The 26,235-nt window shown below is 56.0% G+C and overlaps 3 protein-coding genes across 5 annotated transcripts in view; 2 read left to right on the forward strand and 1 right to left on the reverse strand.

The window, feature by feature from the left end:
* Nucleotides 1–24: 24 nt before the first annotated feature.
* Nucleotides 25–8,645, forward strand: FCSK (fucose kinase). The gene is made up of 23 exons (XM_085313835.1): nucleotides 25–151; nucleotides 265–416; nucleotides 512–562; nucleotides 808–933; nucleotides 1,032–1,104; nucleotides 1,220–1,317; nucleotides 1,442–1,522; nucleotides 1,609–1,728; nucleotides 1,879–2,020; nucleotides 2,253–2,380; nucleotides 2,550–2,651; nucleotides 2,855–3,025; nucleotides 3,120–3,187; nucleotides 3,375–3,745; nucleotides 4,071–4,281; nucleotides 4,430–4,596; nucleotides 4,847–5,074; nucleotides 5,310–5,453; nucleotides 5,744–5,863; nucleotides 5,953–6,140; nucleotides 6,422–6,521; nucleotides 7,361–7,584; nucleotides 7,720–8,645. Exons 1-23 carry the CDS (start codon nucleotides 73–75, stop codon nucleotides 7,834–7,836), a joined length of 3,261 nt encoding a protein of 1,086 aa, XP_085169961.1. The 5' UTR covers nucleotides 25–72; the 3' UTR covers nucleotides 7,837–8,645.
* A 389-nt stretch (nucleotides 8,646–9,034) lies between these two features.
* On the reverse strand, nucleotides 9,035–25,887 carry COG4 (component of oligomeric golgi complex 4). 3 transcript variants are annotated; one of them, XM_085313834.1, is made up of 19 exons: nucleotides 25,695–25,887; nucleotides 25,164–25,246; nucleotides 24,616–24,730; nucleotides 23,660–23,834; nucleotides 22,784–22,977; nucleotides 22,229–22,334; nucleotides 20,627–20,784; nucleotides 20,023–20,081; nucleotides 17,966–18,099; nucleotides 16,992–17,110; nucleotides 15,858–16,024; nucleotides 15,378–15,543; nucleotides 13,780–13,842; nucleotides 13,172–13,288; nucleotides 11,484–11,576; nucleotides 11,061–11,144; nucleotides 10,686–10,787; nucleotides 10,165–10,293; nucleotides 9,035–9,867 (listed from the first exon to the last, which is right to left on the reverse strand). In XM_085313834.1, exons 1-19 carry the CDS (start codon nucleotides 25,845–25,847, stop codon nucleotides 9,733–9,735), a joined length of 2,352 nt encoding a protein of 783 aa, XP_085169960.1. In that variant the 5' UTR covers nucleotides 25,848–25,887; the 3' UTR covers nucleotides 9,035–9,732. The 3 variants fall into 3 exon arrangements, with proteins under 3 accessions (XP_085169960.1, XP_085169957.1, XP_085169958.1); XM_085313831.1 differs by lacking the exon at nucleotides 10,686–10,787 and having other exon boundaries at nucleotides 25,695–25,870; XM_085313832.1 differs by lacking the exon at nucleotides 9,035–9,867 and having other exon boundaries at nucleotides 10,224–10,340; nucleotides 25,695–25,870.
* A 210-nt stretch (nucleotides 25,888–26,097) lies between these two features.
* Nucleotides 26,098–26,235, forward strand: part of SF3B3 (splicing factor 3b subunit 3) — a 30,784-nt gene continuing 30,646 nt past the window's right edge. Inside the window, exon 1 of the mRNA XM_085313836.1 lies at nucleotides 26,098–26,221. The gene's annotated coding sequence lies outside the window, so the exon portion shown is untranslated. The remainder of the gene's footprint in view (nucleotides 26,222–26,235) is intronic.

Consider the following 26,235-nt stretch of genomic DNA (forward strand, 5'->3'; position numbering starts at 1 on the left):
CGGTGCTGCGGCCGCTGCGTGTCCGGCTCGGCGCGGTGCCCCCGCGACGTGGCGCCGGGGCGGCGCGCGGGCATGGCGCCCGGGGCCGTCGAGTGGACCGTCGTCGTCCTGACCTGCCAGCGCCGGGACTGCGTCTCAGCCTTCCAGCAAGGCAGGTGGCGGGGCCGGCATGTGCCCGTGTGCCGGCGAGGGGCCGCGCGCCCCGGCACGGCGCGGCACAGCACGGCACGACGCGGCTCAGCGGCCCCGGCCTCTCTTCCGCAGAGCTGGAGACGCGGTGGCGCAGGGGTGCCCTGGGCCGGCGGCCCGTCCTCCTGGTCGTGGAGGACCCGTCGGGCCGCGCGGGCAGCGGCGGAGCCACGCTCAACGCCTTGCTGGTGGCGGCCGAGCACCTGAGCGCCCGGGCGGGCCGCACGGTGAGCGGGCGCCGCGACCCGCCGGCGTGCCCGGCGCTGCGCCCGCGCGCCCGGCTCTGCCGGTGCCGCTGAGCCGCGCCGTTCCGCCCGCGCAGGTGGTGACCTCCGACGTGCTGAAGGAAGCCCGCGTCCTCATCCTGCACGTGGTGAGAGCGGCGGGCCGCGCTCGCTCCCTGCACACGGGGCCGGCGGCTCCCTGCTGGGGTTTCGCCTTGGGGCAGCATTCGGCGGGAGCCTCGGGCCGTATCCAGCCCTCCAGGAGCGGAGCGGGGGCTCCGGCGCCTGCCGGCTCGGGGTCCTCTGCCCCGAGCAGCCCCGCGTCCTGCAGGGGGCCGGAGCCGGCTCACTCTGACCCTCCCAACCGCCCCCTCGGGGATCCGTGTGCCGCCAGGGCCGTGACTTCTCCTTCGACGACTGCGGCCGAGCCTTCACCTGCTTGCCCGTGGAGGAGCCCGACGCGCCGGCCGAAGCTCTGACCTGCAACCTGGACAGCCTGCTGGGGACCATGACGCGCCGGGTCGGTGGGGCCGGGCGGGAGCGGGGCGGCGGGCTCGCTGCCGGCGAGGGAAGGGTGCCGGCAGCCCGCCCTGAGCGCCGGGGCCTCTGTCTCGGCAGCTCTGCGTGGGCTCCCCGCCAGGCGTGTGGGTCTGCAGCACGGACATGCTCCTCACCGTGCCCGCGGCGCCAGGTGAGCGGGCGCCGGCCTYGCCTGGGCCGAGGGCACCTGGCGGCGGGAGCCGGCCCCGATTCGGCTCTCGTCGCGCTCACCGTCCGTGTGCCGCCCGCCCTGCTCCGCTCCCCAGGGATCGCCTGGGACGGCTTCCGGGGCGTCCGAGTGATCGCGGTGCCCGGCAGCCAGGCGTACGCCAAGAGCCACGGGGTCTACGTCGCCGACGGGCAGGTCCGCGGCAGCCCCTTTTCCCCGGGACGTCCGCAGCGCGGCACCCCTGGGCACGGTCCGGGGCGGGGTGGTGGTGGTGGCTCCGGACGCCCCAAACGGCCCCGTTGGGCCCGTCTCGCTCCAGGGGACGGTGAGCAACATCATCTACAGAGGCACGGAGGCTCAGCTGCAGCAGTGCGCGGGCCCTGACGGGACCGTGCCCCTGGTACGGCGCGGCCGGCGGGCTCGGGGCGCCGGGACCCCTCGTGGCCGCCCGCCGGCGAGGGCCCCAGCCCCGCTGTGCCCGTGCAGGTGTGCGGCGTGGTTTTCTTCTCCTCCGACGCCGCCGAGCAGCTCCTGGCCACGCACGTCATCCCTCCTCTGGACGCCTGCACCTACCTGGGCCTGGACTCGGGAGCGCCGCCCGTCCAGGTGACACCCCTCCCGGAGGGCCCGGGACCCCTCGCGGCGCCCCGTGGCGGCCCCCAAGGGCTCGTTCCCCCGCCGCCGCCGCGGTGGCGGAAGCGGGGCYGGGGCGGGGAGGGGTCGGGGCGCAGTGCCACGGGTCCCTTTGCTCCGCAGCTGTCCCTCTTCTTCGACGTCGTGCTGTGCATGGCGAGCGGGGTGACGCAGGAGGACTTCGTGACGGGCGGCGGCGACGCCGGCGCCAGGAGCGCCCGCTCCGTGCTCTGGACGGCCCTGCGCCCCTTCCCTCTCAGCATGGGTGAGCGGCGGCGCGCCGGGGGCCGCCCGCCCCGGCGCCTCTGCCCTGCGCTGGGTGCTCGGAGCCGTGCGCCGGGCSGGGGGGGAGGACACGGGGTGCTTTGGGGGCCGGGTGCTGGGTCGGGTCCCTCCTGCCCAGCAGCGTGTCCGCGGGTGCCCTCTCGCCCTTGTTTCGGCCCGGCTCCGGCTGCAGGACGGGGCGCCCGCGAGCCTGGGGACGGTCCCCTCCGCAGCCTGCGTTCCCGGYGGATCCTACGACTACCTGAGCGCGGCCGCGAGCGACCACATCCGCAGCCTGACGGTGCCGCCCGGCTCCGCCGGCCGCCTCCGCTTCCGCCAAGTYGCCCATTCCCACGTGGACGTAGGTCTTCCCGGCCCCAGCCTCGCTTGCCGCGTGGCTCGATGCCCCCCGCCAGCGTCCCGTCTCCGGGCTCCGCTCCGCCCGCGCCGAGCGGAGCCCCGGCCGGCGGGAGCTCGGCGGTCGCGGCCCGTGGGCGCGCGAGCCCACGCGGCCTCTGCGCTCCCTGCAGCAGCCCCGGCTCCTYGAGGTCGGCTCGTCGGTCACCAACTGCCTGCTGGAAGGCGCCGTGCGGCTGGCGCCCGGCAGCGTCGTGCAGCACTGCCATCTCCAGGTCCGTGGCCGAGGGGCCCGCCAGCCCTCGGGGCGTTCGCTTGGGCCTCCGCCAGGTCCAGGTGGGCCTGGCTGGGGCGGGGGAGCTGCGCCCGCGTGCTTCGCGGTGCCCGGCCTCTTCCCGGGTGCCCGCTGGCTGGCGGCGRGGCACGCCGGCGGCTCTCGCCGTCCTCAGGGCCCTGCCGCCGCCGTGCACGCACGCAGGGTCCCCTGGAGATCGGCCCCGGCTGCCTCCTCTCGGGCCTCGCCGCGGCCTCCTCGGCGGCCCTGCGGAGCTGCCCGCTGCGCGACGTCGTCCTGCAGGGCCACCGCGTGCGGCTGCGGGACCTGCCCTGCCGCGTCTTCACGCTGACCGGCCGCCTCGACGACTGGCAGGTACGGGGGGCCGCCGCGGGGCTCCCCGCGCGCCTCGCGGCCGGCCCTCTCCCCCCGCCGCCGCGTCCTGCCCGTGCTCTCCGTCTCCCCTCAGAGCCCTGCCGAAGAGGCCACMTACCTGAACGCGCCGTGGAGCGAGTTTTTCCAACGGACGGGCATACGGTAGGCGCCGCACGTGACCTTGGAGGGCGGGGGTCCCCCCGCCCCGTCGGGGCTGCTGGCACCCTGGGGTGCCAACGGCATCTCCGGGCTCGAGGGGCGGCAGGAGCTGGGAGAGCCGCCCCAACGCCTGCGGCGTCGCTTCGCCACGGCCCGGCGTCGCGGTGCTGACGGCCTCTCCCTTGGGCAGGGAAGGGGACGTGTGGGGCGCCGAGACGCCGCGGGGGAGCCGCTGCCTGCTCAGCGCCCGCCTCTTCCCCGTGCTGCACRCCTCGGAGGCGCTGGGGCTGGAGGACGTGCTGTGGCTGCTGGCCCCGGCGGCGGCGGCGAGCGGGCGGCTGCAGCGCTGGCGGGCCGCCTGGCGCATGTCCTGGGAGGAGCTGCTGCCCTGCCTGGACAAGGCGGCCGAGCTGCGCGCCCGCCGGGCCCTCTTCTTCCAGCAGGGCCAGCGCAAGGTGCGGCGGGTGCTGCTGGGGCGCGAGGACGGCAGCCTCCTGCCGCTCACCCGCAGCGCCGTGCACGAGGGCTACCACGAGGCCGTGCTGGGCACGCTGGACGAGGGTGAGCGTCGGGGGAGATGCTTGGGTTTTGCCGTCCCTTCGCAGGGCTGCTCCTCCTGGGCTCGCTCAGCCGCATCTCGCGTCTCCAGGGGTCGAGGCTGATTGTTGCACCCCATCTTCTATAAACTCCCCCAAAATCTAGCAGCCCCTTTGCRGGAACGTGCCCGTGGTGATGCACCCCAGTGTGTCCAACCGGCTGAGGCCGAGTCCTCTCCTTGGCTCTGGGGGCTGGAGCCGGGCTCGTTGCAGAAGTTTGGGCCCTGTGGGCTGGTTCGGAGTCGACCTGCAGCCTGGCTTCCGCCTTGCCGTCTCCCTTTGCTTCGCAGTTGCCTCCACGACCGACGACGCGGGCATCGCGGCCCGGGCGCTCGCGTGCATCGCCGACGTGCTGGGCTGCATGGCGCAAGGGGAAGGGGGCTTGCGGAGCGGGCCGGCTGCCAACAAGGAGTGGGCCTGCGCCTTTGGGCGCCTGGAGAGCGGGGACATCRCCGGGGGCGTCCGGGAGCTGGCCGCAGAGCGGAAGAAGTGGATGAGCAGGTGAGACTGGGGCAGGCGAGTGGAGAGGCCGGAGCTGTGGCTGCTGCCCGACCTGGTCCTCTGCCTTCTGGCCCTTTCCCTGGCATCGCCGTGCTCGGGGAGGCAGTGGCAGGGCCTGGCCYTGGGCTCAGCACCCCTCCTTTCCCAGGCCAGCCCTGCTGGTGAGAGCAGCTCGGCATTACGAGGGGGCTGGGCAGATCCTCATCCGCCAGGCTGTGATGTCCTCGTGCCAGTTTGTCACTGTGCGGCAGGCGGAGCTGCCGCCGTTGGGGCGCTGGGTGCGGGTGACGTGTCCGGCCCGCCTGGACCTCTCCGGTGAGCRCCTTTCCCCGGGGCTGGGGGATGCTCTTCCAGCCGCTGCGGCTTCAGCTGACATGGGCAGGGAGGTGGGCTCGGAGCCGGTGGGACGGAGGGGATGGCAAGGCTGGGTGTGCAATCCTAGCTTTCTGCTTCGAGGCATCTCCACCTCGGCGGCGGAGAGGGCCGAGGCGGCACGCGATGCTGGGAAGCGCGGTGGGGACAAGCCCCGCGGCTGCTGCCGAGGGCTGACAAGGCGCCTCGGCAGGCGGCTGGAGCGACACGCCTCCCATCACCTACGAGCACGGGGGTGCCGTGGTGGACGCCGCCGTGCTGGTGGACGGGCAGCGGCCGATCGGYGCCCGGGTCCGGCGCATCTGCGAGCCAGAGCTGCGCCTCGCCAGCATCAGCGGGACGCCGCGGGGCGAGGTGGCCGTGGAGCTGGTGTGYCGCGAGCTGGAGCACTTGCAGGATTACTGCCAGCCGCACGCGCCAGGTGAGATGCTGACCAGCCACAGGGACCGGCTCCGCATCCCTCTCTCCGTCCAGGGCGCAGACGCCCAAGTGCCCAAGCAGTCCTGCAACACGACGGATGTGGTGTTGGGGTTCAGACCTGCTGTGGCACCTTGGGAGCAACCTGCTCTGTTCCTACATCTCCTTTCGTGGCCCTTGGGGAGCAGACAGCGCAGAAGGCACCAGCTTTGCTTTCTCCTTCCCATTTTTTTTCCCAGGAGCCTTGCTGAAAGCTGCCTTCATATGCACCCAGATCGTGCAGTTCCCCTCGCAGAAACCCTTACGAGCCCAGCTGCTGGATAGCTTCGGTGGCGGCTTCGAGGTGCACACCTGGTCCAAGCTGCCCCATGGCTCGGGCCTGGGTATGTCTGCTGGGGGAGAGGTGGCGGGGTGCAAACCCAGCCCTGCCTCGCCAGGGCATCCCTCCGGGTTTGAGCCCCAAGACTCGGAGCTTCCCGCTCGCTGCCACGTGGCTGGGAGCTCGGCGCCGGCTCTCGCAGCCCGGCACGCGGCCGCTGCTGGGCAGCGCGAGCCTCTGTGCCGCATCGCCGTGAGCCACCGCGCGGTCCGAGGAGGGCGGCGCGGGGACGCACGATGCGAGCACTGCTCCTCGCTACCCTTCGCTGCCCTGACCCTGCTGTGCTCCCTGCAGGCACCAGCAGCATCCTGGCCGGAGCCGTGATGGCATCGCTCTACCGGGCGGCGGGGAAGGCTGCCAGCACCGAGTCCCTCATCCATGCCGTGCTACACCTGGAGCAGAGGCTCACAACAGGTAGTGTCCGGGAGGAAGCTTCCCTGTGGGGCAGGATATGGCCCACCTGGGGCTGGTCTAGCCGTGGCTGAGGACCCTCCGCCTTGCAGGAGGCGGTTGGCAGGACCAGGTGGGCGGGCTCGTGCCGGGCATCAAAATTGGGAGGTCGAAAGCCCAGCTCCCGCTCAGAGTGGAGGTGGAGGAGATCCCGGTGCCCGAAGGCTTTGCCCRGACCCTCAGCGATCACTTGCTGCTGGTGTACACGGGAAAGACTCGCCTGGCCCGCAACCTGCTCCAGGTAAYGCGTGGGGCCCTCGGGCAGTTCGGGCTCTGGCCTCTGCTCCCCGACGGGATACGTGGCTTCGCGTCGGTGCCCGTCGGTAGCCCCTTCGCGAAGTCCTGCCTCCGTCTGGGGTCTCGGAGACGAGGTGTCGTGCTCTGCCCTCTGCGAGCTGCTCTGCGGTGGGAGCTGGCGCCGAAGGCACGGCCAGGAGCGGGCCAGCAGAGGCAGGCGCCCGCCGTGCTCCGCAGCCAGCTGCCGGCCACCCCCGGCGACGTCCCCGCTCTGCTGGTTTGCAGGACGTGGTGAGGAACTGGTACGCCAGGCTGCCCGGCGCCGTGCAGAACGCCGACGCGCTGGTGAGCACCGCCGAGGAGTGCGCCCAGGCCTTGCGGCGAGGTATGAGCCCCCCTGCCCCGGGCCAAGCCGGCCCTTCGCACTGGCCGACCGCTTGCCCGCTCCCTGCTAGCGGGGTGACGCCACGTCCTAGGAGCGTGGCTGCTGGGGGGCCAGGCAGCTCGGAGGCTCCCGCGTTGCCCTCTGGGCCTTGCAGCGGCAGCCAGGCAATTCCCTGCCCGCCGTTGGCTCCCTGGGACACCGGCTCCGCTCCGCTGCCCTCAGCAGCGCTGGGGAAAACCTGGCAGATCCTTATTAATGAGCAGAGAAGCGCAAAAGCCCAGGGGGAGAACCTGCGCAGACCGCGGCTGGCAGAGGCGCAGGGGCGCGGGGGCAGCGCCAGCAGCTCTTGCAGCCGCTCTCCCTGCCCTCCTCCAAGGACCCGCTGGGCTCACTGGCGTTTTATGGGCAATGCTCTGAAATTCRGGCTGGAGCTGAGAGGTGGCTGTTTGGGGGGGGGGTAGGAGGGTTAGGAGAGGCACCAAAGGACAGGCCAAGTCTGGTTGATTTTCTGAGTCGCCTGTGATGGCGCTGGGGGTTGTGCCTCGCTTTTGAAGCGGACTCATTTGGCCTCCGGCTGCTGGGGTGCTGTGGGGCGAATGCTGRAACATGAAAGCAACCGAATCCTCCCCCTGTGGAGGATTAAAAAATAAGCAGCAGTGCAATAGTGCTGTGTTTGCACGCTTGGCTAGCAGAGCTGGGAGGAATTGGGTTGATGAGAAGGCATAATTTAGCTCGGAGTGAGCGGGAGAGGCGTGCTCAGGCCTCTGCTCCCTGGGAGAGAAATGGAGACAAATCTCYTCTGTTTTGACTTGTTTGCAATCATCTCCTCTCTCCTCCAGGTAATCTGCCGCTCATYGGCGAGTGTCTGAACCGCTACTGGCAGCAGAAGAAATGCATGGCCCCCGGGTGCGAGCCGCTGGCCGTCGGACGCCTGATGGACGCTCTCCGGCCTTACGTCTACGGGCAGTGTTTGGCTGGGGCCGGYGGCGGCGGCTTCCTGTACGTCTTAACCAAAGCTCCGCGGCAGAAGGAAGCCTTGCACCAAATTCTAGCAAAAACGGAGGTGAGGCGTGTGCCCCCACCCGCTGCAGATGGGGCGGGATTGGCCCTCCCTAGGGCCTTGCAGGCATGAGCCATCCTGAACAGCCACGTGAGGCTCCCTTGCTGACTCCTGCCCCAACCTTTAACTCTGTTCCAGGGACTGGACAACTTCAGCATCCACAGCATCGAAGTGGACGCCGGCGGTTTCTCTGTGGAGGTAGAGGGAAGTGATCCTGAAGGTAGTGCTTATCCCGGAGAGGACGGAGCCATGTGAAGGCCTTCGGCCYTGGACAGTTCCTGGTGGATACGTGGGGCGTGGGGGAGCAGCAAGCTGCCCCTCTGAAGCGGGGGAAATTCCCAGGCTGGAGTCTCGGCTCCCTGCGCCTGCAGCCGGGACTGGTTCTGGTTTGTACGCTGGCTTGCTGACTGCGGGACAGAGAGCCAGAAGCCCTTTGATTCATTGCTGTACACCAAGGCCAAGCCTTGGCCAGGTCCTGACAGCAGCCCAGCAGAGCCCAGGGTATCCCTCTTGGGAACAGCGGCTGGACCTGAAGTACAAATTGGCCAGAGCTGCCAGCCCTCATCGCAGGGTGCTGTCACAGCTGCTCTCCTCAACAGCAGCCACATGCCAGCTCCTTCAGCTGGCTCCAGCGAGTGCCTTAGGTCTTGACGTGACCTTCTTGTGCTGATACCTGCCCCAACAGACACTGAGGCWGGAGGAACTGTGATGAGCTGAGCAGGCAAACCTTCCCGCAAGGACAGACTTGCTGGACAGACTGACTGCTAGGAGCGTAGCTGAACTCCAGGCTGATCCCAGGACCTTCCTCCTCCAAAGGGAGGAAGAATAGCACTAGTAACATTCCCTATAGCAGGGCCAAGGTTATCAATACTGCTGGGCCTTCCTGATCTTCCAGCAGCAGTGGTCTGCACTGCCATCAAGGGTGCATCAAGGTCCACCCTCGATGTGGAATCACGTCCCCCCCAACTCTGTGCTCATCGAAGAGAAGGTACCACGAGATTATTTCTGCAGTGGGTTACTGATTCCTGCCACTGTTTCTTTGAGTAAAAGATTGCATGTTCCCAGCATGTTTACTTCTGTCTGTCCTTAGCAGTACTCTGTTTACCACCACTCCTTCCCCACAGGACAGCAAAGGCCTGGAAATGCTGGGGCAAAGCTCAGCCCTCCCGGCAGAGGGTAAGGCAGAGATCACAGGTGGGTGCCCATCATCTCCCTCTACAGCCTCTGCTGATGGGTGATAGCCTGGGAATGCGTCTGCCAGCGGTGGTGGAGCATTGGGCTGGCAGTGCTACTACCACGTACTACCTTARGGGTGTTTGTAACCCTGCTGTGCCAATGCCAGCTGGCAGACAGAACCTCCTGATGCCATGACATAGGGTAGAAAAGATGGTGATGGGCTTGTCTGTCTTCTCTCTAGCTGCCTCCAGGCACACATACACACATACCACCAAGATTACTGCTCAAGTAGGCAAGATTTATTTATGGAGTAGCTGTACAGGCCACAGACCCAGCTGGGACACAATCCAGCTTTTTGTAGAGACTTTCTAGTGATTTCCCCTGATTCCCTCAGCACTGCACCCCCCCCCAACACAAAGCAAATCATTCTTTTCTCTCAGCAGTCTGCCTCTTCTACAGAACAGCTCCCACCACCAGGGAGAGAGGAACAACTTGGGATTTGTAAGACTGCAGTAGCTAACCCAGAAACTAGTGGCACTTTCRCAGCTTCCCTATAAACGTGTAAGGGCAGCACAAGCTGGGGGGGTGTGGACAGACCCATACTTGAACCGTATTACGACAGCTCCAAAAGTTCCTAGACCCTCTGTGGCCACCCAGAGGAAAGTAGAATAAAAGGAAGTCACAAGCTAGCACCAGCTCGTCCTGCAGACTAGCACGTGTTTTCAGAATTAGTGTCAGACTACTCTCAACATGAGAGATTTCTTTGCTGCCTTATGTCTGGTCCCATACAAGGTTCAAGGCTCTTCTTCCCAGAGCAAGAAATGCCCTTTGCGCTGAGAAATGTGAACAGGATTGCAGGCATCACCTGGTGACTGCATCATGTTAGCACTGGCTAGCCCCAGGGCAGGAGGCGGACCGGCTCCATGGTAGTAGCGTGTTCATGCCGTTATGTCCAGAGTGGTGCTCACGTGCCAACTAGAGGCGCAGCCGCTTGATGTCCTCGCTTCGGAAGTCAATKCGGAGAGCCAGCACCTGCCGGACCTCTGCAGGAGTAAGGCGCCACGTGAGCGGGCCTGAGTTTGGGCCCCAGTAATCCAAGATCTCCGTCACCTGAAGGAAGAGGAGAGCTGCAGGAAACAATTTGGCCAAAGCCGCCTTCACACATAAGTTCAAACCCTGCCTAAAGTTGTGGATGTGCCAGGGAGGATCCTGTGGGAGGATGATGGCTGGGCAGTATTTCCTGCCACTAACTCCTGCGARTAAACAACCATCAGGCATGGGGCAAATTTCCTAGCTGCCCTCCCCCGGGTAGGCGTGACAAAATTTGGACAAGCCCAGTAAATCCACGTGCAGTTTGGCTGGGGCTCCTGCAGTCCCCCTAATAAAAGCAGACAAAGTGCAGCTCACCCTTTCCAGATTAAGGATAGTGGCCATTTGGGAAAGACGAGCAAACTTGTCGCGGATAGTCCAAGTAGTGACTGTGGTGAGATAGGCTATGAGAGATCTCAGCTCCTTGTCAAACTGCAGACCGCCAAGCTGTAAGGACCAAGGGAGCTCTGTTGATTCTCCGAGCAGGCCTAGGGCTGTGCCAAACCAGGCACAGAAAYAGATATTACAGTGGTGGTGGAAGGTCTCTGAACAGACCTCCTGCTGTTGCTCTTGCATATAATAATATAGCTTATCAATCATCTTTGCACCCCCCCCTCCCCCCTTAGGAGCTAGCCCCTCTTCCCAGCCCTATCATTAAATGTACCTTCTTCCTGTATACACTAATGCCACCTCGAGCTGGCTTCCAGCTGCGGTAGAGCTTCTCTCAGGGCAGTATTTGCCCCGGCCCTGCCCCATCCTTGGGCAGGTAATGGAGGGTTTCAGGGTGGAAGGTTTGCAGACCAGCCAGACTACAGGGGAGGGGACAATATTTTGCTTACCCTGCTGAAGGTGGATTTGAGAAGCACTTTCTCCAATTCGATGGCTATGAGACTGGTCATAAGACCAGTGAGGGTATCATAAATCACTGGAGACAGTCCAGCCTGGAAGCAGAAACCTCTGTCATTCTTGTCAGGCTAAAAACTGAGCAGAGGGCCCCCAAACCCATGCCTATTAGAGCTTTCAAATAAAGACCTATCACTTCCATGCTCAGTGAGGAAACAGTGCTGGCCAAAGCCATCAGTCKCCAGGAGGCCTGTGAGGAATTAAGAGGACATCACTGTCTATCATTCCCCTGAGCAGGGGGTAAGAGTTGGGAGATGCTGTGTGGAGATCTGGCTGAAGCCCAGCAAGCTGCTGTGTCCATTTCCCCTCACCTTGAACTCTGTCATCTGCTGTTCCAGATTGAGGATGAACTGCTGGACCCAGGGATCATTAGCTTCGTAGTCGCTGAACTCTTCCTGACATTGAAATACCAAAAAATAAAAAATAAATAAAAAAAAAGGGAGAGTTGTTTATTTGGCCTATTGTGAACAGCAGCAATTGGCCCTGAGGAAAGGCAGGGTGGTGCCTCCAGGGGTAGCACTGCCCCCTTTCCCTTYTCTTAAGCTCCTTTCAAGCCATGTGCCCCTTGCCACACTAGGATGCAAAACAAGTCTGGGGAGTTTAGCTCMTTCTCTGTGCTGAGGAAACAGCAGAGAATTGAGGGGGAATGAGACAGTGGTCACGCTGATTGCACTGCTGTGCAGAGGATGGGCAGTGCAGGAGTACAGCTGGCGGCAGAGACCGCAGCGCCTTACCTCCTCAATGTTATGGGAGACGGAGAGGAACAGGTTGATCCAGGGCTTCACCTGGGGTTTGATGGCTGTGCTGTTCAGCTCGTTGAGACCTTCCTGCGGTGGAGGGGGACAGGAAAACGGCATGAGGGCAACCGAGCATGCTTAACGTCCACCAACACAACTGAGCCAGCCAGGCTGTCCTGATGCTGCCTCACAGCCTCATCGCAAGCCGAGGAAACCGACCCCCCAGACTTGCACAGATCCCACATTCTTCTGATGCTGGATAGCTCCAAGRACATTACTAYGACAGAAGGTGGAAAGACAGGCCCRGAAGCTCCCYTTGTGTTGYCCTGCAGTCTSTCTGAAGGACTTRCRCTCCCTGCACAGCTGCAGGTGGTTTCCTGGCAGRAGAGAAGTGTTTAGTGCACATCCCACCAAGGCAGGACAGGATKCAATCACCAGCATTTCCATTTAGTGCCAGCCAGTAAGACACAGCGAATGGCCTTAACTCATGTCTCCTTCCTCCAGTGCACCTTAGCTCAGTAAGAGAAGCTAAAAGAAGGGATAGAAGCTGTAACCACAGTTAGTTCCCTGGATTAATCATAACCCTAGAACACGCCATCTCCCCCAAGCAGCAGGTTGTCAGCAAAGGCTGTTCTATCTATCTGCTCRAATGCCACAGAGCTCTCTAAAAACTTTTCCTGCCAACCACCTCCATTTGGCTCAGCAAGATGTCAAGAAAGCTCACCCAGTGTGAAACCATTCAGGTACCAACACTGCCTGGCATTTGATGAATTTTTTAAACTAAAATTGGCATTTCTGAGCAGGCCCTGCTGGCAATTGCCCTTTTCCAAGGCAAATGCAACATGTGTGTGACTCAGGCAATGCGGGAACTCGTTGCCTAGCATCTTGATTACTTTGCAGCCAGTCTTAATACTGCGCCAGCACTAGACTGGAGAGTTTTACTGCTTATTCATGAGCTGTTTCGTTTCAATATTGACTGTGAGCCACAAGAGGGTTCACCTGCAGTACTGGTTTGAAGACATCTGATCACAGTGAACTGGAAAGCCATGCAAAAAATGGCCTTGCCCCTCTGTGAAGCACAAAGATGATGGCAAACCAGGTTCAAAGTGGTCTCTTTTGCTTGGCTTCTTTCCACAGGAGTATTAGGCCTTTCTGCTCCCCTCCCTGTTGGAAACTATTGTGAAAGTCTAGAGGAAAAGGTCCCATCGTGCCACATGAGAGTGTGGCTTTAGCCAAAGAGCTTTCAGTCCCTACTAGGGGAGTACTTCTACTTGGGAAAAGGAGGTGGAACCTGAGAGAAGAGCAGCTGTTCCTCTGCCACCATCCCTTCTACAGCGTTACCTAGCAAGGCTCTGGACATCTCGACAACATGCCAGGCCACGAGGGAGAACGGAGTAGATGGGAATGCTGTTAATATTTCTCGTCCTTGAAACACTGAAACAGCTACTGCTCTGTGCTCAATGCAAACAAAAAGAACAACATTCCTTCTGGCTCTGCAGCTGCTTCCAGAGCAGCTGCCAGGTAGTGTGGCTGTGCAAAGGGGTTGGATCTGTCCACAGGCCCCAAAGCAGACTGATTTGCTTCCTTCTGTCTCCCTACCCAGGACTCTTGGAGTTAGACATGGCCAAGGCCTTAGGTTGAAATGATTCCCGCTACCGTGTATTGGAGGCTGGCATGACACTCACCTGCAGTAGGTCACGGAATTTGTTGGAGACTGCGGCCATGTCAGAGAGGCAGCTGTCAATCTTGGCCTGCGCTTGTTCACCCCCGAAACCTTGGCTAAGCAGTTTGGTGCAGTCACTCTGCAGGGAAGAGATCCATGAGCAAGTYCCATTAATAATCTGGGTTGCTTCTTTCCCTTTGCATTGCTGAGCTCTGGCTGCCTGCCAGCCAGCATCCTTGCAGGCATGGAGAACCACTGAACTCTCACCCTTGTGAAGGCAGAAGCTGCTGGCTCCAGCTGGAGAGAGGAGAGTGGGAAAGAAAGCCAAGGGCCAGGCAGCCCAGCACCAGAGAACTACCACCTCTCAATGAGGCACATTTTGATCAMTTGACTCCTAGTGTGTGCCAGGTTGGTCAACCTGGAGAAACTGGCATGTCTATCTAGACCAAGTTACACTACTAAATATTAGTCAGTTTGCTCAGCCAACTCAAAACTGCTTTCCTAAGACATGAGGTCAAACACCTCAGGAATCTGGGCAGGAGGAAGTCCAGAAGGTTTATCTGACCYCCTCACAGAGGACATTATAAGTTATAGCTATGGGAAAAAAAAAGGAAAGAATCCAGACCGCACCTCCAAGGTCTTCTTTAGCGTCATGATATTTTCACTGCAGACTTCAACATTGTTTAAGGTCACCTACAGGGGGAAAAAAAAGAAAGTAGAATTCACCAGAATTTCTCAGTGTCTCAGTCATAAGTCAGCACAACTCTGCCTTGCTAACTCTACAGACTGAAATGCAAATGTTTAAGGGGCAGAGGTGCTCCCATATGATCAAATCACTGCAGATTTACAGAGTTATGTCAAGCTGAGCCACAGTAACTGACCATGCGTGTGCTGAACCTGTAACTGCAGCAAAGTCTGAATTAGTTCAGTCCACTTCTYGTCATTCTGCCCACGATGCTGCAGCCAAGCCCCAGTCTTGGGTGGACTGATGGAAGAGAGGATGTACCCCCAATAATTTTGCTCATTTCTGTGACAGCGTCATGAAGAAAACACACCAGGAGCAGCTGGAGATGATCAGTTATACAAAACACGTCTGGAAAAGCATAGGCAGCAGGAAAGCACTCTCATCTRGGTAGAAGGAATATCTGTTCTTCACTGAACAGGCTGTTCTTTACTTGCTGAAGCTGAACTAAATGTCACTATAATACCGGGGTTTGTGCAGACYGGGAAAGGCAGCAAGCTGACAGGTGAATGAGGAATCCAGTGGGAGAACGGACATTTTAAGCACTTTGCTTAAAGAAGTCCAGAGACCTGTAACCAAGAGTTTAATGAAATGAGTGTTCAGTCCCTGCCTCTCCCTTTGCTGGTGCCTTTGGTGTCTTTTCTCTTGGCACAGTGAAAGTCCCAAGGAGCCTCTTCAGCACTAGCAGCTCACAGCAACATACGAGGAGGGAGACAAGTCAGCACGAGCCAGCCCCTCTCCAGTGTTCTCAGGGTCTCTGCCCACATGTCTGCTCAGCATCAATAYGCAGCAGGGCTGGCTAAAAGGAGACAGCAGATCTGGACAGAGCTGCTGTCCCAGTGAGGTCTTTTCTACACTGCATGCTTTCATCACAAGCATACTACCAGAAGCAAGGACACACTAGCAGACAAGAGCAACAGCCCTTTGAATGCTCTCCCACAGCCTGTAACACTCYCAGCCGTGCTCAGGGATGCAGTGAACTGCAGCACTGCTATTAGGAGAAAGTAACAGGAGGATCTTGCATGCTCAGTGGAGCAGAGAACCCTGGTCTAATRGTAGCTCTCTCATCTGATAAGCAAGGATGAAGAAGCTCTCAGCTCAGGTCAGAGAAACTTTCCTATCCAGGGGAAGATGTGGATGAGACACACTCCCACAGCCTTTGTGCAGAGCTTGCAAAGAAAAAGATTGATGGYCATTTCAAAAGAGCAGAGGATCTTCCCCAGCCTGGAGAAGATCATTATCAAAGTAGCCTAGGAGGCAACCACAGGATCATACTCAGACAGCCGTGGTGTGGAAGCCCTACAAACATGAGGTAAAGCAGCAGCATCTACCAGATGTTCAAGGTCAGGTTATGCATCACACCTCAACAGCTTTTCAGGTACTCTGAGTATGCAATAGTCACACATATCTTTTCCTCCCGCTCCCCAGAGTCATTGCTTTTCYTCCCATCCCAACTCATTGTACACTAGGACAGCCATCAACCCACCAGAAAGGACTGCTTGGCCTCGTCGGTGCTTTCAATGCCTTTGGTATCAAACTTGCCCTGCTGGAGGCTGCTGTGCATGATGCTCACRGCACTGGTCACCCCTCTCTGGAAGTCCTGGAAAGTGGTGGCTGGAAAGCCCTGCTTCAGCTTGTTGTACAGAACCTCCCTATGGGATGAGCAGAAGCACAACAGGGCTTACAGCAAACATAGCAAGCCAGGATTGAGGCAGTCATAGTAAAGTCAYGCTCTGTGACACAGCACAGCACTTTGGCTGAGCTGTGACTTGACAACGGAAGTGGAATTTTACAATGGCAAGGGAAGGCTGGCAAATATCTCCTGMCAGCGTCTAAAGGAGGCAGGGTTGAAATGGAAGAGAAATAAACCATCCAGTTTTTGAGTTTTCTTCTAAAAGCCTGGCTGCATTTGTCTGCTGAGTTCAGAAGGAGACAAGTTACAATGAATCCAGWGTCTTTGCATTACCTGAAGTCGGACTCCAGCTCGGTGGTGGAGTGGTTGATCATGGCACAGAGGCAGTCTATACTGGAGCTGGATAGAGCGCGCCCAATGCACTTCTTCACTATATAAAACACATCATCTACCATGCTGGAGGTGAGCTGGCCCTTCTCATAGCTGTCCATGGCAACAGCCTGCAAGGAAAGCTGTCTTAGTACTCTGAGCTCAACAAATGAAGGTCCCTTCTCAGAGCAGCACTGTGAGACCAAACAGTGAAACACAGCCAGCTTGCCTCTTGTGTTGCCTTAAGCTGAACTGAACCACATGTGGTCTGGCACTCATCCTAGTTTTCAGCAGCCCATGGGAATACGAGCTGTGGGAATATCTCCAGAACCTCCYACCTCTATGACTGGTCCGAGAACTCCTTGCACATAGAAGTTGCTCTTCTAAAGCCAATAAGCAAACATCAACTAGGAAAATATGGGCTTGTACAAGCGTTGCTCCTTCTCCTTCCAGGCAACAGTTTGTCTTACTGTGGCCTTCTCAGCCAGACTCCAATGAACAACCCCAGGAATACACTGCTTAATGACAAAAGCCAGTCTGGGGACCAGTCCACTGGGGCAGGCATTGCATGGCACCGACTCTCCCCACAGGGTGACAGCTGGAGGAACTGCACTTCCCATTGCTAGAGGGACCTTCAGCCCAAGGAGCCAGCCTGTCTCACAAGCTACATTTGGAGCAGTTACTTTGTGCTCTCCTGAAATAGCTCTGGCTCTGCAGCTCCTGAAGCAGTGCAACCCTCTAGCACAGGAAGCAAGGAAGAGCAGCACRAGGCTGATGGAAGTATGTGACTCGAGTCAGAAGTTACGTTCTGCAAAGGACAGAGCACCAAGGGGGTGGGTCTGGCCGCCAGCCCTGCCCACGCACAGAACCAGCCACTTTCCATACTCAAGGGTATATCTGGAAGCAAAGTTCAGAAAGGGCTTCCCTTTACAAGGCCAAGGGAAACAACACGCCTTCCAAACTGCTGTAGACCTGTGACATACCCATCTCCCTCTCTCAGGGTGCTCAGCAGAGGACTGTGGAGCACACACGGAGGCCTCAGTCCCTGGCAGAGAGCCCAAGAGCCCATGCTTTTGCAAGCAGTAGCCTGAGCCCTACCTTGTTGACAGTTTCCCTCATGAAATATTCCTCCATGGTGATGTAGTAGCCGATGAGCTCTTGCATGGTGCGGCTCAGCAGGCAGTTATTGAGGAGCTTGTCCAGGTATTTTTGATGCTCTATAGAATACAAAGGAGAACTATCAGTAGGAACTGTGTGCCAGRAAATGATTCCACATCATCACCTTGTTGCCTAACAGGTGCCCAATGGACATGCATATGCAAAGCCCAAACTTGAACGAATCACAGATCTTATCTGCTGACCTGAAACAGCTTAACTGACTTTTGCAGGTGACAGGAGAAGTAATTTCCAGAGCTCCTTGGAGTGCCAAAACCCTCAGCCTGTTTTCCCCACGGCCTCCACCTTTAGCATCTGTGCCTGCAGTTACTCAAGGGGCTTCTCCCTCTTTGAGGACCTTGTTTGTTATGCTCCGCTGTCATATTCCTACAAGGTTAGTTTTGTTCCCCTTTTAGAGAGGAGCATTTTGATCTGYGGGACTAGAAGATTGAACAGTAAATACTTCCTGTACCAGTGATATTAACTGTTGGTCCAAATCMTTTCCCAGAGAGTTACCCTTCTATCTGGCCTGCTCCAGGGTTATATGCTTCCAGAATATTGCTTTTTTTTTAATTTATTTTTTTTATGTGAAACACTGCTAGCACTGACATAGTGGTCATGGGAATTTTTCCCCAACAGAACTGTAGTGGCCTGTGAAACCATGACTTAAAACAGCTTCCTCCCCTACTACAATATCCTAGAGTGTGGAAAGCCCCCCAGTGCAGAGGATAGTTATGGTAGGACTTTGTCAGGAAGCCTAGTGCTGCAAATGGACTTGGGAAGGCCAAATCCTCTTCTGCAGAGTGCTCCCACAGTGCCTTTGTGCCACTCAGCTCTGACACTGACTCAGATACGTCTCCTCTCTGGGCACCTTCAAGGAGCAAAGAACCTGCAAGCATTAGTATTCAAGGTGTTACCTTGCTTTACCTCCTCRGAGGCCATAGAGTCTCCCACCTCGAAATCAGATACTATTCGTCTCTTGATAAACCTCAGGTAGAGCTCACTGCGGGCGTTCATCAAGGTTACYTCCGTTAAAATAGGGTCAAGCTCCCTGCAAGGGACACAGAAGACATTAAGATAGCAAGTCTACAACAAGAGGGGCACTAATTTTACTCAGTAAAGTAGTGCATTCTCTGTTCTCTCACTACGAGATGAATACCACCCATCTCCATCTGTGCTGCTGAGTGGCAGAGCTCAGCAAAATCACTGGTACACGCATGTAGTCTCAGCTCTGCTTTCAGATATACTCGGGAGTTTGTTTCTGCTGAGACTTGTTTCTAGTCTTGACAGCTCTCCACCATAAGCTGAGTTAAATGGAGACAAGTTATGCTGGGTAGCAGATAAGTGCTGCCAGAAYGGATCAGCTCAGCAGTTCATCTTGTCAGTCACCCTGTGGCAAACAGGGGCCAAACACCATCTGTTTTAGAGAAAGGTTCACAGGCTTAGTTTGCTTGGCAGCAACAGCATTTCCTTGCTCTGTGCCCAGCCACATGTGGGCACAGGACTCGCACCTGCCTGGCCACTTTGAAACAGATTGCAAGCTACCAGYATTGAGTACCACAGCTTGGGATCTCTATTGCAGAAGCATCAACAAAAACCTCCAGTGAACAAATCCCAGAGAGATGTCCTGAATAAGCAATGCAAATCCACCTGGGGATTACTTTCCCATATTATAATCATGGTCTCCAGGACAGACCCCATCCAAGGGATTTGCTATGTAATCTGAACATCACAGATGTATCTAAAACTCATAATTTGTCAAAATGTTCTCTAAAAACCATTACAGAGAAACGTTTTTTTCCTTCATGGGAACAAGTGCAACTATATTAAAATCACAGCAGTAAGGAGTACAAGAGTCTGAAGAATCTGATTAATTTCAAAATTAATCCTGTTCTGAGCAGGAACTTGGACTAGAGGCCTTCAGCACTCCCTTCCTACCTCAATTTTGCTATTATTCTATAAGCCTTACATGGCCAGTTTTAGAAACTCCAGGTCCCTGTCACCTCCATATATRTGCTCTTGTGTCCAGAGGCATGTGTTTGTCTGAAAATGATGAAGGATCTGTTTGAGCTCAACAGCTCAAGACATGTGAAACCAAAAAAAGCACGTGACGATGCTGAACACAGCGGTCCAGTCCRAGATGACTTTGCATTTAACAATGGAAAGAAAAAAACTGTCACATCAGCAGCTTTTTCATCAGCGTGCACAAATGCACATTACAAATACTGCTCWAAGCCTCACAACAAACAAATGGGATAAGGAAACTTTATGTTGAAAAAGCAAAAAATCAGAAAGCCCGGGATGCACCCACAGCTACTCAGAGCAGCTGGTAGGTAGTCTTCTGTATCACCACTGAAGTAACTGGTCCTGCAGGATCACAGGCAGATCTTGCTTTAGGAACATAAGCTTTCTTTCAAGGCATGTTTACAAGCCCACGGAAAGCCAGACGGGCTGGATGCATTTTCARCTGGCCTTACTTTAGGACTTCACAAATAGTCAAAATAAAAAAAGGAGGAGGGAGACTGAAAGAAGTTCAGCTTATTAGCAAGAAGTTGATTTTACAGAATTTGTACAGTAGCAGTACAGATAAACAGGACCCAAGGATTTACTACCAATTTTGCCACCAATTATTCGCCCGAGGAATTGCTCCATTTTGTGGGCTCCAAGGACCATACTCTGACCAGGTGGGTAGCAGGAGGTGGGTAGAGCCATACGAAGTCTCTGTCCTTTGTGTGCCATGGTATTCCCAATCCTCCAGCAATGACCAAGGCCAAGACTTAAAAGTAATGAAYATACAAAATAAAGTGACACTGAAGCTGCCTTTATACAAGGGCAGTGAAGGGCACGAAACAATTGGGCTTTATGCTTTAGTAGCTGCAAAACCCCTGGAAGATGGGAAAAGCTATCTAAATGCTAAGTAGAGTTAATGACAGATCAAGAGGGGAAAGTTAAGAGAGCAGAAAGGGCTTTGTACCTCGGCTCAATCTTCTCTGTAGAAGAGCTTCTCATCATGCTGTTCTGAACCTGCTGGAACTGCAATCACAAAAATGGGAGAGTCGTCAAAATCTTTGCTGGTGAGGTTAACAGTCCCATCTCATGCTATAGCCTAAGGAAGTACTTGCTCAGGGAGGGCAATAGGAATGCTCTGTGGGAAGCACCGCCAGAGAAAGGAACTGCATCAATTCATCTCTTCCTCCAAGATCGGACTCAACCTGCTAGGAAGGGCTACGGGCTGGGAACTCCAATGGAGGCACTGAAGTGTGTGAGCATAAGACATTACAGCAGTCCTGCATCTCATGGTCAGGAGCAGGCACAAGATGGTGCAGAAGGTGTGCTGAAAGYGCCCTACAGACCTGCAGAGCAGGTGCTCTGGGTCTAATTACCATGCTCACAATGAACCCTTCCCTGCARCAGAAGGGATAGTTACAGGCTGGACCCCTTTACTCATCACTGCAGATACCGAGTAAAGCAAGGTTTCTCTCAACGGCCAAACTTGCCACCTCTRTGGCAGCTGAAGACCYGCAGAGCTGGATGGAGACTGCAGSTGGCTGTGTCAGACAGCCTSACACCCCTCTTACCTGTCTGTGATAGTCCCTTTGTTTGATGAAGTTGTCCACCACTTTCTCCACCTGCCGGTCACACTCTACTTGCAGGTGCTTGATGAGGGTGTAGAGCCTCCCTGGACCATAGTAAGTCTCCACAATGGGTTGGTGAGTCTCTATAACACGAGCAATCCCTGCAGGGAGAGGGGCAGTCATGCTGGGGARTATCTTCTGCTCTCAGGCACAAGAGACAGCCTCAAGAGAGAGACCCCATGCAGTCTGGACCCAGAACAGAGCTGTACAAATTCTCAGAGAGGGATTAACATAGGATCATTCATTCCCGAAAGGAATAGTTCAGACCATCCCGCCACTCTCCAGTAGTTTACTGGAGGTTTACCATCACCACCCCTCGTTCCATGGCACCTTATCGCTGCATATGATGCCCTCCATCCTCTCCCCAGTTATCTTCTAGGCTACAGTGCAGATCTCCTGGGGTAAAAGCCATCTTTCTTCTCAGAGAGTGCTCTTGCCATGGGATATATGTCAGCTGCCATACCACCCAGAAAGACACAAGATGTCCTGAAGATATGAAGCCCTCACAGGAGAAAGCCATGCTTTGGAATGACCAGCTAAACCTGGCAGGGGACAAAACTATCATCCAAATCTAGTCTCAGCTGTCAGTACCTGCCAGGTTACAAGAGAACAGCAGCGGTAGGAAATTCAGCCCAGAGCAAGCTCTGCTCTTAAACGTYACACAGATGCCAAAGAGAGCAGGCATTACTGAGGGCTGAATCTCCTTGGAGAGAAAACTCATCCCCAGATAGGTATCTCTCTGAGATTGCTTTCTTCTCCCYAATTCTCTGCTCCAAGAGATAGGAACATCCCCACCGCACTCCTGCCAAGAAAGCCCCAGCAACTTTGAGGACCTGCAGTCGTAGCAGGGGTGCCAGGCTGGGAGTGACTTGGCAGTGCTGCAGCCTGGAATTACAACAGACATAACAGAGAAGGCAATTAATCACCACGGGATCCCAATTACTGTCTTTAGTGACATTCCCATAGAGCATTCATATGCTCATTTCCTTCTCTGCCTGCTTTCAAGTTGTGATGGTCCTCCTTGGAAAGCCAGGTCAGGAGGCAGTAACAGCAGCTCAGTCTTCAGGGACTGAATCTGTTTGCCTGGAGAACTGCAGGTCTAAAGAATCCTTTAGAGAATAGTCATTTATTTTCAGGATGCAGAGAACAAGAGGTGTCTGATCCAGGTCTCACGAGACCACTCAAATCCAACAGGTTATCTAAGAAATCTACAACTCTCCCAGGAAAACACTTGTCAGTCCTTTCAACTGAGAAAGCTCTTTCTGTCATGCAGAAAGCCTGCCTCCTGAGGACAATTGCTCCTTTGCAAGTCCACTTTGTCTGCACAAGCTGAACAAGAAAAAACATATTCTAATGCCCTCTCCTGGCTGGGAAAAAGTCCATTGCTTGTGTCTCTGTCMCTCTAGCATGACTTTGTCATAGCTGAAAGGAGGAAGAGGCATTTTGCACTATCCTGGAGCTTGAACTAAAAACTTTTAAGTTGACAGACAATCTCATCACAGACTATTTTCAATCTGCCAGCAAAGAAGTAAGGGAGAAGATTACCTTCAAAGAGGAGTGTCAGAGTGTCTGCAAAGATGACAGCAGCTCGACGGTCACTCATGTCTGTCCCCATCACCAGCAGCAGGTTCTCCTCTGCTTTGTTGGCCACCTGAAAGACAATAGGATCAGTCAGCTGGTAATACTCAGAGATATTCCTCCTCCTATAATGTGCTTTTGCTAGCCTTCCCATTGCAAGAGCTACTGTTTTCCTTTCTGAAAGCAAGCATCCTTTGCTCTCATGTGCAAAACTCAAGGATCAAGGGAAGGCAGAAACCTGCTGTTCTCTTTCCAGCCATAGTTGGAGCATTGTTCCCTTGCGTGAGCTATAAGCAAGCACAGAGAGCAAAACAGGGAAGGACCAATTACTGGACAGTGGGATCTGTATTYAGACACCAGAAAGCCCATCCCAAGGTGCAACAAGCAGAGAGAGAGCTGAACAGGCCAGCACTAGTTTCAAAGATTAACATGCTAGAGCCACTCCACAACACCTATGGACAAAGACTGGATTTTGCTTTCCCTTAAGAGACCAGTCACAGTATGCTTCACAGAATCTGTTACCTGCTTGCAGAGGTACTCTGAGAACTTGCTTAGCCCCTCTTCATGTAAGCCTAGCAGAGGAAATATCTTGAAGAACCGTTCCACTTGGGGCAGGTCTCCCTGCTTCATAGCCATGTTAAATTTCTCTGTGACAATAGTCTTCAGGCGCTGCTCTGCTTCCTGCAGGAGCTTCAAGTTGGCATCAATTATACCCCCTGGTCAAAAGGTGAGAGAACAAAGGGAAAGATGGCAGGACAGCGTAAGKACTGTGCCCAGTACTTTTTTTCCCAACAGAGAGATGAAAGCTGCGCAGCCCTAAGGTGACAATCAGGAGGCTAACGGCCAGGAGGGCAGCAGACAGCCTGGAATTATTCTACAGACCGTAACAAAAGAGAGCTGGGGCTGTGTGTGATGTACACATATCTAATGTTATAGTCTCACACRGAGAATGTAAACGTGCCAACAGGCTACCACGAGAAAACTCCAACCCAACTTAACCTGTCAAATTACACCCTAGCTCCAATCCAGAGACATTTATTTTAGGCGTCAGGTAATTTCTTGTTTCTTCATGTACAGCTGCTTTGCTTGGTATCACACTGCAACAACTCTCAGAGCCTCCTCTGCCTGTACATTTTGTCCTTCACCTAGTCAGCATCTGATAAGCTTTTGAGGCCTTGTGCCAGGAACTGTCCTGTCAATTAATGATAATTCAAACCTAATAACACTTCAAAGCTTTCACTTCCACATTACTATATAACATACTAATATATTTGGCTAGTATTGGATCTTCTGCTTTGCTCTGTCAGGTTGAGGCAATCCACCCTGGGAAATCAGGYAGTTTCTAGTTATCTTACTGGAAAGGTGACTTAGCAGCTCCTCCTCATGAACAGTACCCACCTTCCTTGCCCTGTCGACTGAGCTCAATGACTGATTTATCTAGAGACAGATAGCGATGGATATGAGCTGCTGCCTGTTCATAATCTTCATTTCGCAGGGCTGTTTGAACTCCGTCCATGCAGAACTTTAGGTCCAGGATGTCATCAGCTCTCTGAATGGCCTGATAGAGTCGATTCTGCAAGAAAAGTAAACAGTAAGGTTTCCTTCTGCTGGCTGGACCAGAGGAAAAGAATTATGAAGAGAAGACAGCATGGGGCGGGGGGGTGGGGGGGGAAGAGGGAAGAAACAGATCAAAGTGATACTTCTGGATATTATGTAACCAGAAACCCCAAACTACTGAAAAAGTCGTAACACTGATGACTGCAGCAGCATTTTCCCATCAAAACTTGTCTTGAGCTCACAAGCTATACTCCGGTTTAACAAACAGGCAGAGACTACAGACACAACAAAACAAGCTCTGTTTCAATTTGAGCAGAACGTTTGCTGGATGCTAGGACTTGACGTCTCCTAGCTTATCTCTGTAAAAAGAATATGAAAGCTTGGACTGCTCCCTAGTCTCAGATGACTAGGACCATTTCYGCTGTCCTCACTGCTGCAACGGCTAAGTAGCAGAGGGCTAACGAAGACTAATTTCAACTTACTCATCATATTTCACCAGGAGCTGCAAGGAGAGAAGAAAATGCTGGAGAGCCAGCTGCTGTATACAAAATCACATGCATTACCTACTCTTGTATCCTACAGTGTCCAGGAGCCCAGCAAGACACCATTGCCTAACAACGCTAGATGATGCCCAGACAAAGAATAAAACAGCTTCCAGCCTCTCTGCCCACCCAGGAAAAGAGCACTTTCCTCTATTTGAGGGTTGTGCTGTGAAGACAAGAGCAGGTGCAACTGGCAGAATATGTCTCAGTGCTGATGAGCCCCAAACTCATTGGCCAGCTCCTCAGTCCAGTTACCTTGGCAAGGTCAAGCTGACGGACTTTGCTGCTGACGTTCTCAGCCAAGTTACAGGTGAAGGTGATCATCCCTGCCAACTGCTGGGCATCTCCCTCAATAAGCTGCAAATTAGGGCTGGAAACATATACAAATTGAACATATGAGATGCAAGTATTAACAGTAGAATAGTCTGGAACAGTAAGATATTMTTTTCCCAGATCCAGTTGCTCCCGTCAGTAGTGGCTGCTCTCATTTTATGCCACTCCTATGTGCTCAAAGGACCAAAATGAAGAAGTGGAAGATGAAGTCTGTGAACTCGCGCTCTAAGCTTTTACTAGACTCTTAGTCCTGCTGAGAACTGGAAGTTCAGGGTGAGGATCCAACTACTCTTCCCTATCACAGGCTGATGCACAAAAAAAAAATTAGTTTACTCAAACTCTCTCATGTCAGACGTAAGAACAAACTTAGTTCCCTCACTGGAATGAATTTTCACACACATGACGCAAGCAGCGAGATGCTGAGCAGCATACAACAGCAGAAAAAAGGGGAGGGTACGGTGATCACTAACCCCATGCGATGAAGTGCAAYCATCTTGTTCTCTATAGTGCTTTGCTGCTCCAAGAGAGCATCCAGCTCTTCTTGCACAACTTTCTGAAAGAAAACGACAAATACAGACTTGTGTGACTTCGAGACCTCCCTAGACGAGCAGCAGTGATACAGACTCCATCAAGCCACAGACAGGCYGCCTGCAAGGCTTTAGCGCTTCCAAGAGCTCAGATGACAACGAAATCCTTCCCAAGTTCTCACTCTAATCTTGCAATATTTCTATTCGTGCAATATCAAAACATCAGTTATAGAAAGTCATCGCTTYTAACAACGATAACCCACAAAGATAACCCGGGTTCGGAGAAGGCAGGCTGAGGTCAGAAATAAGGATATATTTCTGCCGTTGACCCCGACTCTTTCTAGATTTTTGAGGCATAACACAAGCAGCGGGGGACGCAGGCAGCGCCGGTGCTTGCCAAGGAGGCCACGTCGACCGGGGCCCGATCGCCGCCAGCCCTCCCCGCCGGGGCACCGCCGCGCCGGCTCCGCACACCTCCTCCTCACACAGCCGGCTGTAGGCAGCCTCCAGGTCTGACAGGTCGGTGAGCGACTGAATCCGCTCCATGGACAGGGAGGAGGAGGACGGAGACGAGCCGCCGCCGTCCCCGCTCGGCGCCCTCAGCCCCGGCGCGGCGGCCGCCGCCATCTTGCGATACAGGTGACGCGGTCCCGGCACCGTGGGGCCAGCCGGGCCTGTCCGAGGCAGTGCCTGAATGTTGGCAGCCGCTCGCTTCAGCCTGGCGGAGAGGGAGCCTCATCGCCCTACAGCACCCTGAGGCGAAAGAAGCCTGAGAGAGTTTTTCAGAGGCTCTGGATGAGGGGAGCGGCTCCCATTGCCCCGCGGCCGTTCAGGCGCCGCGCCGGGCAACCGCTCCCCTCAGGCAGCGAGCGCGCGCCGGGTCTTGCAGAAGGCCCCAGCGAGGAGGCGCGGGAGGGCAGCGCGCAGGCGCGGGGCTGATGGCGGAGTGGGCCGGCGGGGCGCCCGCCTAGGCAGGAGCCGCATCCGCCGCCATCCTCACGGTAGGGGCGGCTCG

This window comes from Rhea americana, unplaced genomic scaffold, assembly GCF_003343005.1.
Source record: "Rhea americana isolate MKP2758 unplaced genomic scaffold, rheAme1 scaffold_397, whole genome shotgun sequence".
NCBI classification, from domain to species: domain Eukaryota; kingdom Metazoa; phylum Chordata; class Aves; order Rheiformes; family Rheidae; genus Rhea; species Rhea americana.